The sequence below is a fragment of the Ochotona princeps genome, chromosome 4 (assembly GCF_030435755.1).
Source record: "Ochotona princeps isolate mOchPri1 chromosome 4, mOchPri1.hap1, whole genome shotgun sequence".
Lineage (NCBI taxonomy): Eukaryota > Metazoa > Chordata > Mammalia > Lagomorpha > Ochotonidae > Ochotona > Ochotona princeps.
Window position 1 is genome coordinate 52,636,845 of NC_080835.1, and position 13,410 is coordinate 52,650,254.

The 13,410-nt window shown below is 40.5% G+C and overlaps 1 protein-coding gene across 2 annotated transcripts in view; it reads right to left on the bottom strand.

The window, feature by feature from the left end:
- Positions 1–13,410, bottom strand: part of FCHSD2 (FCH and double SH3 domains 2) — a 261,041-nt gene that overhangs the window by 26,004 nt on the left and 221,627 nt on the right. For both annotated transcript variants that reach the window (XM_058663557.1, XM_058663556.1), the window contains one exon: positions 1,988–2,149. In XM_058663557.1, coding sequence (XP_058519540.1) covers positions 1,988–2,149 — 162 coding nt within the window. The remainder of the gene's footprint in view (positions 1–1,987; positions 2,150–13,410) is intronic.

Genomic DNA, 13,410 nt, shown 5'->3' on the forward strand with positions numbered 1-13,410 from the left:
CACCAACTGCGGTGCTGGCATTCCATATGGGTGCCAGTTCAAATCCCAGCTGTTCCACTTCTGATCAAACCTCCTGCTAATGCACCTGGGAACAGCAGCAGAGGATGGCTCAATGACCTGGACCCTTGCACCTGTGAGGATGGCTCAATGACCTGGACCCTTGGACCCTTGGGAGAGTGACCAGCAGATGGAAGATTTCTCTCTATATGTAAATTTGTCTTTCAAATTAAAAAAAAAATCTTTAAAAATGCATGTAGTGTTATTTTTAAAATGCATACCCACACAATGTTTTCAAATTTACAAGAGTGGGCCCATTAGAAAATCAAAATGCTATGTGAGAAAACTGACAAAACCCAGGAATGTTTAAAAATTCTGGCTGGGCCCGGTGCGGTGGCCTAGCGGCTAAAAATCCTTGCCTTGAACACGCTGGGACTGCATATGGGTGCCAATTCTAATCCTGGCAGCCCCACTTCCCATCCAGCTCCCTGCTTGTGGCCTGGGAAAGCAGTCGAGGATGGGCCAATGCATTGGGACCCTGTACCCGTGTGGGTACACGAATGAGGTTCCTGGCTCCTGGCTTCGGATCGGTGCAGTATTGGCCACTGTGGTCACTTGGGGAGTGATTCATCGAACGCAAGATCTTTCTCTCTGTCTTTCCTCCTCTGCATATCTGACTTTGCAATAAAAAAAATTCTGGCTGATTGTTTTGATTGGAAAGACAGATTTACAGAGAGGAGAGACAGAGAGGAAGATCTTGCATTTAATGATTCATTCTGCTTATGGCTGTAATGGCTGGAGCTGAGCAGATCCAAAGCTAGGATCCAGGAGCTTCTTCCAGGTCTCCCATGTGGCTGCAGGGTGCCAAGGGTTTGGGGCATCTTCTGCTGCTTTCCCAGGCCATAAGCAGGGAGCTGGAAGGGAAGTGGAGCATCTGGCACATGAACTGGCACTCATATAGGATCCCAGCACTTACAAGGTGAGGATTTAGCCAGTCAGTCATTGTGTCCGGTCCTGATTTTTCTAGTAAGGATGCTTTATAAAAGCGAACAGAAGCATTAAAAAAACGTTGTAGAAGGTGCCATTACTAGGCTGGACAGTAAGATGCTGGACTCTATGTTTGGTATATGCTTGCAGTGAGGGAATCTCAACTGAACTTAACCTGTGGTCATGTAACAGAGTGGAGCAATCCACCATAGGGGGAGGGGTGGGGGAAATCCCAGTACCTATGAAACTAATACAATGTAATTAATGAATAATAATAATAAAAAAAATGTTGTGGATATAGTGGGAATCTGGGAGACAAAAGTTTTAGCTTTCAGTTTGCCACTGTTCCTCCATCTACCCATACATCTAGACATTCATTTATTTTTGGGGAAGATTTATTTGAGAGGCAGAGTTTCAAGACAGTAGGAGAGACAGAGATTTTCTTTCTGCTGGGTTGCTGCCTAAATGACAGTAAAGGCCAGGGCTGGGCCAGGCTGAAGCCAGGAATTTCATTCAGGTCTCCCACAATGGATGAAGAGGCCCAAGTACTTATGTCATTTTCTTTTGCTTTGTCAGATTTAGTAACAGGGAACTAATTCCAAAGCAGAGCAGCCAGGACTCAAATTGGCACCCCTCCAGCAGCTTAACTGGCTATATCACAGTTTTGGTCCCCAGCTGTTCATTTCTTTCTTCAACAAACATTACTTAAATACTTACAACATTCTAGGTACCTTGCTGTGTAGACCTACAAACCAGGCAGATATATGGCAATAACATTCAAGAGAAGAACAGACAGTAAAAGAAAACAGAGATGACAAATATTAACTCTAGTAAGTTCCATTATGAACACAAACAGGTTGGTAGAGAGGATCAGGTGGGAGGTGGCAGTACAAATTAATTTCTGAGTGTGGTTAGCCACACACCTGAAACCCTTCTATGTAACAGCAGGTAAAAACACTGCACTTTTCTGGTACTCAGCAATCTAACATGGAAAACTACATACCGGGTGTAAGGTGCCATTACTGGTCACCGCTGGAGGGCGGGTCCATCGCTCATTTTCCAGCTCTTCCATTACTTGGTTCATGGCACTCTTCAGCCATGTGTCCACAGAAACACCGATTTGCTTTAGCAGGTCCAGCCGGGCTTCAGCTTTCAACTTAATTATCTAAGAAAAATCAACAAAATGGTCAGAAATCAAGATATTTCCCTCTTAAACTGGCTATATTACTTGTACTTATTAATTTGAACACTCTTGATATTCACCACCTACCAGTTCTTCCTTGGAAGAGATACAAACTATCCATTTGGTGAGAAGGAGGGAGAAAGAGGGGTCAGAAGATAGGAACAAGAGGAATGAAAGCCTCCTGACAAATGGTAAATGGCATACTTGCATTTTCCCAGGAGCATGGTATTGACGTATACCAAATACAACCTGTGCATCTGAAGAGAGGAACACTCCATCATCTGCTTCTGTTTCTGCAAATGAGGCTATGCCTTAGAACAATAGTCTTCTAGCAGGACTTGTGGACTTCTCTGTGAATGATCTCATCATATCACTCCCCTGCCTGAAAACTTCAATGACTTCTGACTTCTTACTGAAGTACACAACTAACTGGTTTCTTAACCAGAAGTAAAATATACTTCAAAATTTGAGGTAACTATTTTCCTCTTCTTTCCATTTGCCTGTGCTCCCACAGTGCCACTTACTGCTTCTCAGAATATCATGTGCTCTCAGCCCTTGGTCCATGCTGCCCCTCTGTGGACAACAATTTTGCATGGCTTCTAATGCCTGGTGAGCGTTTACCTTTTCATGGTCATTCCAAATAATATTCTCTTTTTTCTCCTTTCCTTTCCCTTTCTTTCCCCCTTTCCCTTTCCTCCTTTTTTCCTTTCTTAAGATTCCTTTCTTTGAAAGGCAGAGCTGCAAAGAGAGGGAGAGACAGATCTTCCATCCATTGGTTCACTCCCCAAAAGGCCATAATGGCTGAGGCTGGATCAGGCCAAGACCAGGTCCCTAGAACTCTATCCAAGTCTCCTGGGTCGGAAGTACAGCAGCCAAGACTTGAATCTGTACTCATATGGGATACAGGCACTGCAGGTGACAGCTTACTACGAGGCTCGTTCCTAAATACTACTCATTCTATAGAGATTTTAACAATTCCTCCTTGTTCTTTAGGTAGGTAATCATTCCCTCTCTTTGTTTCTAAGGCAGTAGTAAAATTATATCTATTTCATTTAGGATTGGAACACTGACATCCATGTTATTCTCCTAGTAAACTTTTAATAATCTTTTCTACACAGGTCTCCTATGTAAAATTACCTCTACCCTTTTCCCAAGAAAACAGTTTTCTTTTTCTCCAAATTCCAGAAAGGAAATGATTATTTATTCTTCAGTCCTCAATCCACTAACCATATACAAGAAACAAAGAAACAAGTTTTAAAACTGGTTTGTGACTGCTTTGCTCCTATGTACATACTTTTTCTTTAAAGATTTATTGTATTTTATTTATTTTTTTTAAAGATTTATTCATTTTATTACAGCCAGATATACACAGAGGAGGAGAGACAGAGAGGAAGATCTTCCGTCCGATGATTCACTCCCCAAGTGAGCCGCAACGGGCCGATGTGCGCCAATCTGAAGCCGGGAACCTGGAACCTCTTCCGGGTCTCCCACACGGGTGCAGTGTCCCAATGCATTGGGCCGTCCGACTGCTTTCCCAGGCCACAAGCAGGGAGCTGGATGGGAAGTGGAGCTGTGGGGATTAGAATTGGCGCCCATATGGGATTCTGAGGCTTTCAAGGCGAGGACTTTAGCCGCTAGGCCACGCTGCCGGGCCTGATTTATTTTATTTTTATTGCAAAGTCAGATACACAGAGAGGAGGAGAGACAGAGAGAAAGCTCTTCCGTCTGATGATTCACCCCCTAAGTGATCACAACGGCTGGTGCTGCGTTGATCCAGGAGCCAGGCACTTCTTCCAGGTCTCCACACTGGTGCAGGGTCCCAAGGCTTTGGGCCGTCCTTGACTGCTTTCCCAGGCCACAAGCAGGGAGCTGGATGGGAAGTGGAGCTGCCGGGATTAGAACTGATGCCCATATGGGATCCTGGTGTGTTGAAGGCGAGGACTTTTAACCACTAGGCCACCCCCCAGGCCCCCAAAGTACATATTTCTACGGTCAATCAATCAGTAACATTGTGCAGCACTTCTGAAAAGCAATCAACCCCAGCCTCACTCGAGTAATTATATTTTCAGTCCTAATTCTAATTCTCCACCAGTCCATAAATACCATGACTAAAAGTGATCAGCTTGAGTTTGGCAATGTGGCAATGGTTGTTAAGTGGCTACTTGTGACACCATATGGCTACTTGTTCAAGTCCTGGCCATTCCATGTTCATCAGCTCCCTGCTAATATGCCTGAGAAGACAGAAGAAAATTACTGAAGTACTTGGTGCCCTGCCACTCATGAGGAAGATCAAGTGCAGTTCCAGGTTCCTTGCTTCGGCCTGCACAAGCCCTGGTTGTTACAACCACACAGGGAATGAATCAGTGGATAGAGGATATCTCTGCCTCTGTCTCTCCCTCTCTTCCTTCAATTCTGCCTTTCAAATCAATCAACAAGTCATAAAAAAAAGTAAATAAATGTGAGTCAACTACAGCTTTCTTAGCTTAAAAAATCCCTGTCATTTAAAAATTATCTATTTATTAGAGAGACAGAGAAATGAGGGAGACAGGAGGAAAGATGGGGTTAAGATAAAATGCTCGCACCTGCTGATTCACTCCCTAAATGGCACAAATTTGCAGGGTTCTGATCTGGGAGCTCGATCCAGATCCCACATAGGTGGCAGAAACCCAGTTACTTGAATGATCACTGTTATCTCCCATGCCCTACATTAGCAGAAATTTGAAGTGGGACTAGGACTCGAACCCAGGCAGTCTGATAATGGATAGCGGTGTCCCAAGGAAACTCTTAACCACTGTGCCAAAAGCCTGCTTCCCAAGTATACTTTAAAAGGGTATCTATCTACTCTTGTACTTTTGTAATGTTCTATGACTATCTTCTATCTCTAGTTAACATCAATTACTGAAAGAGGAATATGAAAGCACAACTATAGACTTGTTTATTTTTTCAGTTTTGTCAGTTTTCACTTCTGGTTTTTTGTAGCTCTATTATCAGTTACACATGCATCTAGGGCTGTATATATCTTGCTGAACTGACTTTTCTGAATCATTGTTAATTACTCTTCATAACATTCTTTGTTATGAAATCCACTTTATCCAATATTATACAATAATTCCAGTTTTCTAATAATTAGTGTTTGGACCCCGTTCAGTAAGCAATAGCTGGATTTAAAAAAAATGTTTTTATTTTTTAATCCATTTATTTTGTTTCTGCCTTTCAGCTGCTGTTTCCTGCCAATCTCCCTGGAGTCTCTATTACACATGTGTACTCAGGTTTTGGCCAAGGATATAGACAGTAATTTATATGTAAATTTGAGGGCTGCCTGACATTCATCCTCAAACCCAGGAGAAGTTCTGGCTGTGCTGCTCTTCAAAGTGCTATGTAAAGCAAGTAGTTTTGTTCTTTCAAGGGCAAATTCTTCTCCAGTTTTTTACATATTTTATAAAATTTTATATCAAGGGCCCGGCGGCGTGGCCTAGCGGCTAAGGTCCTCGCCTTGAACGCGCCAGGATCCCATATGGGTGCCGGTTCTAATCCTGGCAGCTCCACTTCCCATCTAGCTCCCTGCCTGTGGCCTGGGAAAGCAGTCGAGGACAGCTCAAAGACTTGGGACCCTGCACCCATGTGGAAGACCCCGAAGAAGTTCCTGGCTCATGGCTTCAGATTGGCACAGCACCAGGTGTTGCACTCACTTGGGGAGTGAATCAGCAGACAGAAGATCTTCCTCTCTCTCTCTCCTCTGTATATCTGACTTTGTAAAGAAAATAAATAAATCTTTAAAAAATTTTACATCAAAATTTTGTTTTAATCTTTCAATCCCAGATTGGTAATCGTTATCCAAAAAAATTTGGTGTATACCAATTCTCCATTACAAAAAGTAGAAACCTTGCAGATACGTTCTACAGGTAAAGTGAACTGCATGGGTGGGTGTTTAGCTTACAGGTTAAGATATGAGTGAGGATGTCCACGGAACATACTGAAACACCTGTTCCAGTTCAAACCCTGGTTTCAGAGGTTGAATTCCTGTTGCTTGTGCAGGAGACCTAGATTGAAATCCCAGCTTTCAGCCTTAGTGGATACTTGGGGAGCGAACCAGTTGTTAGGAACCCTTTCTCTATGCCTCTAAATTTAAAAGGAGAGAATTATAAAGAAATTTAAAATCTCTCTTGGTAGTTTACTATTAATGGTAGCATCTCTGTTATAGATTTTTTGATAAGGGCATTTCTTTGATTTTTTTCAGAATTTATTTATCTTGAAACTCAGAGATATTTCAATTGCTGGTTCACTTGCAAAATGGCTTTAACAGGCAGCACTAGGGTAGGCTGAACCCAGAAGCCAGGATTTTCTTTTTTTTTTTTTTTAAAGATTTATTTATTTTTATTACAAAGTCAGATATACAGAGAGGAGGAGATACAGAGAGAGAGGAAGATCTTCCGTCCAATGATTCACTCCCCAAGTGAGCCGCAACGGGCCAGTGCTGCACCGATCCGAAGCTGGGAACCAGGTCCCTCTTCCGGGTCTCCCACGCGGGTGCAGGGTCCCAATGCATTGGGCCGTCCGACTGCTTTCCCAGGCCACAAGCAGGGAGCTGGATGGGAAGTGGAGCTGCCGGGATTAGAACCGGCGCCCATATGGGATCCTGGGGCTTTCAAGGCGAGGACTTTAGCTGCTAGGCCACGCTGCCGGGCCTTGAAAAGCAGGAGTTTCTTCTGGTCTCTCATGTGGGTAGAGGGTCCCAAGCACCAGGGCCATCCTCTGCTGCTTTCCCAAGTTATCAGCAGGGAGCTGGATCAGGAGTGAAGTAGCTAGGATATGAACCAAAACTCCATTAGGGATGCCGCTGCTGCAGGCAGATTAGTTCGCAAAGCCATGGTGTTGAGCGCCTATAGGTTATTCTTTCCATGAACTTCATGAAGTATCCATGGACGAAAAGCGCAACACTTCATAATAAAATGAAATTTATTCCTGAATTGTAACTTAACCTGGAAACTAATCAATATAGTTTATTATATAAAGAGAATATATAAAAATGAAATGCTATAAATACATACAGAAAGATACTGAACAGAATTCAGTACCTGTATTCATCATAAAAAGAAAAAAAATCACTTTAATTTAATAAAGGACACTTGCCAAAATCTAGAATCAACAATGAATCTAATGATGAAAGCCGAAAATTTCTTTCGGTATCAAAAAAGACACAGATGTTGGTGCTCAGCTTAACACTTCTATTTAATATTCTACTAGAAGGCCTTATTATAAGTACAATAAGTAAGAAAAATAAACAGAAGCAAACAACAGAAACAAAGAAGCAAAATTGCTTTTAGTGACAGAAAACAATCATATACAGAGATTATCCTAATGAATTTATAAAAAGTCATAAGAATTGATTTAGGCAAAAACAGAATACAAGGTCAATACAAAAATCAATTTTATGATGAAATACTAACAAATGCCTGTAAACTGGAATTTGAAAGTGTAAATTATATTGTAGATAAGTTATCATAGCATCAAAGACATGAAAAGACTTAGGGACCCAATCTAATAAAATATTTCTAATCACTTTTATATCAAAATCTTCAAATTATGAAGGAACATAAAGAATATCATGTTTATGAACTGAGACTAGTATTGTTGAGAAGTCAATTTTCAAAATTTATAGATGGCATGCATCATCAATCAAAATAAAAAAAGCTGGATTTTTTTTGGTAGGAAGTGATAGCTGATGGAAAAGGGTGGTTACTATTATGAAGAAAGGAGCACACAAGGTATAGCTCTTCCTACTATATTAAATCAAAGGAGAATTACTAAAAATTACTGGGTATTCTCTATTTTTTCATATTAATTTTCTTCCTTGATAATTATTTTGTTGTCAAAAAAGGAGACAATCCCTATCAGTACAAATAAAAAATATTTAATCTCAATATATCAATAAAAATAAACTGGGAGAACAAAAGCATGAATAACAAACTGCACATAAAAACTATTGGTTTTTTGATAAGCTACTTAAAAAAAACTTTTAAATTGTGATAAAAAAATTTACCAAGTTAACCATTTTAAATGCACAGTTCAATTGTGCTGAATACATCTTACTGTTGTGTAACCATCACCATCATCTATCGCTAGATCTCTCATCTTGTAAAACTGAAACTCCATCCACTAAAAACAACTCCCCAGTGACCGCTCCTCCAGCCCTCTCTAACGAGCATTCTACTTCCATGTCTACAAATCTGACTACTTCATGTACCTCACACAAGCAGAATCGGTCAGCGGCTTCCTTTTGTGACTGGCTTATTTATAGCCAGCCCTGCTCTTTGAGTCTTGCAGCAACTTTTTTCATGCCCCCACTTTTAGCCTATGTGTCTCTTTGGATCTTACAGATAATATACGGTCAGATCACATTTTTCCATCAATCCCTTGATTTGGAGCCATTTACATTTAAAGCAATTACTGATAAGGCCACTTTATTTCAGGCTAATTCTTTTTTTTTTTTAAATTAATTACATTTCATTATGTGACACAGTTTTATAGGTACTGGGATTCCCCCATCCCCTCCCCAAACCCTCCTTCCATGGTGGATTCCTCCACCTTGTTGCAATATTGTAGTTCAAATTCAGTCAAGATTCTTTCATTGCAAGCATAGTACCAAGCATATAGTTCAGCATCTTATTGTCCAGACAAATTCAACGGCTTGTTGGAGAGACCATCTCTGGTCTGGAGGTAGAGCCGGCAGAGTATCATCCCCATCAATTAAAAGCCCCAACCTAATATCAGCAACAATTTACAATGTTATGTAATTAACTGACATAGAATTGAGTAACCAACATGTTTAAAAAAAAAATGCAAGTTCTTTAACACATCCTGTGACACCTTTGTTGACATTTCAATTTTAGTTTATACACGACCAGGTTCTATACACCTTAAGATGGCTATATTTATTTATTTGAAATAGAGACACACACAGAAAGAGGAAGATACAGAGAGAGCACTTCCATAGCTGGTTCACTCCCTCAAAAAAGTGACACAGCCAGGTTTAGGCCAAGCTGAAGCCAGGAGCCAGGAACTCCTTCCTAGTCTCCCACCTGAGGGGCAGGGGCCCAAGCACGAACAGAAGGGCCATCTTCTGTTGTCTTAACAGGTACTTTAGCAGGAACTCAGCGAGAAGTAGAGTAGCCAGGACTGAACCCAGCACTGTGATCCGGGATGCTCATGTACCAAGAGGCAGCACAACACTGGCCTGATGTTGATTATCCTTTTTTTTCCCCAGTGAAATATTTTGATTTCCTTCTCTCATTTTATGGATTACGTGAATATCCTGCAGCTTCTTTTTTTCACTGTATTTATCACACTATTACATTTAATATCCTAATACGAGCAAGATATTGAGTGTCAAATGATTAAAGTATACATTTCTTTGTATGTGTGGATGACAAAAGGCATTTAAAAATCTCAAATGCCTAAATATCAGTAAGAACGTTATTACTGAAGTTTAACTTAAAGGGCTGGTGGTTCTTAAGTTACAGTAGGTTAAGTTATGGCTTGTGATGTACGCATCTCTTTTGAGGGCCACCTGGCCACTTAAAGTCCCAGCTGCTCCACTTCCAGTCCAGCTCCTTGTTAATGTATCTGGAAAGACAGTGGAAGTTGCCCCAAGTACCTGGTCCCCTGCCACTCATGTAGGAGACAGGGATGGAGTTCCAGGGTCCTGGCTTTGGTAGGCCTAGCCTCAGCTGCTGTGGCCATTTAGGAAGTAAGCCACAGGATGGAAGATTTCTGTCTCTCTCTTTCAAATAAACAATACAATTTAAAATAATTAACGTATGCAGCTGTTGCCTCATTTCACTTAATGTTAACCAAAAGGCCGAGAAGCGGCATGTCGCCTCATTTCAATCCTTGGTTTGGTTAAAGCTGCAGACAGTATCTACACTAGGATAAATACTTGTAACCATCATAAAGATCATACTAACATGACAGTGTGTTCACAAGTATATGTCTATTATTTTCATCAGAATTGGCACCCAGAAATTCTCAGTAGGTTGTTGAATTAATCAGGTAATGAATTGGCGCAAGATTAGTTAGTTTTCCATTATTCTTTGGAAAAGCATAGAAAATTTATGTTTTCAATTTCTTCTGATTAAAAAAGTTTCTTTAACTGATAACTGAGCACTACAAATCATTTTAATTCTAATTACTGAATGAAATATAATACAGAGAAGACTAGATGAACCAACAAGAGGGCTATCAATCCTGAGTTTGAAAAATAAATATGAAGGATGTAATGGAATTTTAACCAGTTTTCTCTCTCTCATGTAAGTATTGATAACATATATTAACAAACACAAACAAACAAACAAAAACTGGAATAGATAGAGATCAACAAGGAAAACTTAGAATCAGACAGGAAACGGTCAGTGTGGATTCACATATACCTTACTAGATAGGACACAAATGATTAGTTACTCCTCACGAGGGTATGGAAGATTTCTCTGCACACCCCTCCTAAAACAGTTTTATACCTCAACTGTTGATATATGCCTTGTTAGAGTTATAAGCCAGTTTAGACTATCCTAAAATCTGCCAAGTTCAGTAGAATTATGCTTCCATGCTATAGACTGCTAAATACTAAAATGAAAATAGACACAAGACAGCTGAATAGTACCCTATAGCCATTTTAAGGTGTGCAGAAGCTGGTTGTATATAAACTACAACGAAGTAATCACAGGATGTGGTTAAGAACCTGCATTTTTTAACACATTGGTTACTCAATACCATGTCAATTAATTCCATAATGTTTTAAATTGTTGTTGATGTTATGTTGGGGCTTTTAATTGATCAGGATGATATTCTGCCAGCTCTACCTTCAGACCAGAGATGGTCTCCCCAAGACACTGGTGAATTTGTCTGGACAGTAAGATGCTGGAATCCATGCTTGGTATATGCTTGCAATGAAAGAATCTTGACTGAATTTGAACTACAATACTGCAACAAGGTGGAGGAATCCACCATGGGGCGGGGGGAGACATGGGGCGGGGTTGAGGGAATCCCAGAGCCTATGAAATTGTGTCACATAATGCAATGTAATTAATAAAAAAAAACCCCAACATATATTAACTAATAATAAATGGGAAGACAAAAGACAATGAAAATGGCATAAGAAAAAATTACCTATAAAAATGATTAGTGTCAAATCCTTTGAAGCTTCTTGTGGTCTGGCTTATCCAAAAATTTCTTTCAACAACCCTGCAAACACTATGGCAACAAATAAGCTCTCAGAGTTCCCAGTTAATTTTTCCTAGGCTATTTTTATGACTGACAACTGGGATCCAAGTGAGAGAGCATTTTAATAACAGCAAGACAAAAATTTTAAGATTAACCCAAGATACTAGCAGCACCATTTTAGATATTCCATATTTTTGGTAAGAATACTATCTTAGAAATGCAGACCTAAATACTTGTATTAGGAGATGTGAGACATTTTGTTATGGAAATCTCACTTTGTATTTCTAGCCTTAAATTAACACAGTGTAGGTTAGCACACACATGGAAATAATGGTCCATTCATTCAGACTAAATGAATACTCTGTGTGACTGAGATCCACTACTGCTACCAATGGGGTGGGGTTTGGTAGAGTCAAGGTACCAGACAGTGACACCATAGATGGTGTCTGGAAATGGAAAATATAAGAATATATGCCTCAGAAAATTTCTGAAACTTTTCCCAAAATAATCCCTCCCATTCAACCAAGCCCTGAAAACTGTTCTCACCCACAGACTAGAGAAACAAACAGCAGCAAAAATTCTTCTAACACAACCCATGTTTCTCAATCTAGGCAAAGGTCTGCCAACAGTACTTGGCTAGAGGTGTAGTTTAGCCATGACCCTGAATTCGGAGAGACCTTGGGTTAGACTGTGCCAGGAATGGAGTACAAGTGGGGCATCTGTGGTTCCTCTAGACTGGGCAGATGACACTTCTGATTAGACTGCTTCCATGAGGTTATGCTTACCTACCTATCACCTCACAACCACTGAGACACTTCTTCAAAACCTCCAGAGTCCTGGCGGGGTGTCTGAAAATCACCAGTTCAGATTAGCCCCTGACGAGTACAAGAATTCCTTCAGAGGAATCTTGGTACACTTACAGTATCACACTATGTTCAAGCAGTACTTACTCTTTTGTTGGAACGACTTGAAAGTTATAAAAAACTTCCCCAAACCAAATTCAAACTTGACTCCTTTCTACTGTAACTTTTTGGTTCAACGTCTTCCTCTTTTGTTTTATAACGTAAGTCTGTGCTATCCCCATTTCTCTAATCAAATACAAGAGTTGTTCAAAAATGACTGTGGAAAATGGAGTGAAAAAAGTTAATTTTCATGCAAAAAAATTGTAAGTCATGCACTTGAGTAGCGTCTAAAAAGATTATATAAAATATGTACTATAAATTACTATGAATAGGGCCTGGTGCAGCAGCCTAGTGCCTAAAATCCTTGCCTTGCAGGCGCTGGGATCCCATATGGGCACTGGTCTGCATCCCGGCTGCTCCAATTCCCTTCCAGCTTCCTGCTTATGGCCTGGCAAAGCAGTAGAGGATGGCCCAAAGCCTTGGGACCCTGCACTCACGTGGGAGACCTGGAGGAAGAAGCTCCTGGCTTCAATAGATCAGCTCAGCTCTGGCCATCACAGTCACTTGGGGAGTGAACCAGTGGATGGAAGAGCTTTTTGTCTGTCTCTCCTCTCTATAAACCTGCCTTTCCAAAACAAACAAACAAACAAATAAATCTCTTTTTTAAAAGAAAATATTATGCACAGATATCAAGCCTGGCAGTTGGATATGATTAGAATGCAAGATCTTTGTGAGAAATTGTGGTAGAAAGTAAGTTAACTAATTGTGCTTAGGGCCAGCTCACAGAGGACTTGTGGGCATTATATGCATATTTATCTATGTGGTTGCAACACAAGGAGCAGTTATCTAAAAAAGAAAGAAAAAAATAAATAAAGAAAAAAAGCCTGAGACTGTTCAGTTGTCAGGAGATTACAATCTCCTTAGGAAGGCTGTATGAATGTCAAAGATGACTAAGAATGAAAGCATGAGTGCTTTGTGAGCACAATGAAGGAAGCCAGCCACACTGCCTTCCTTGGCTGCCTTTCTTGCTGCCAATTTCAAGCTCTTCCTCTCCAGAGCAGACAGTATGAGCCCAGTTATACAACTTCTGGACACTATATACAAAATATACATTTTTGAATGTTT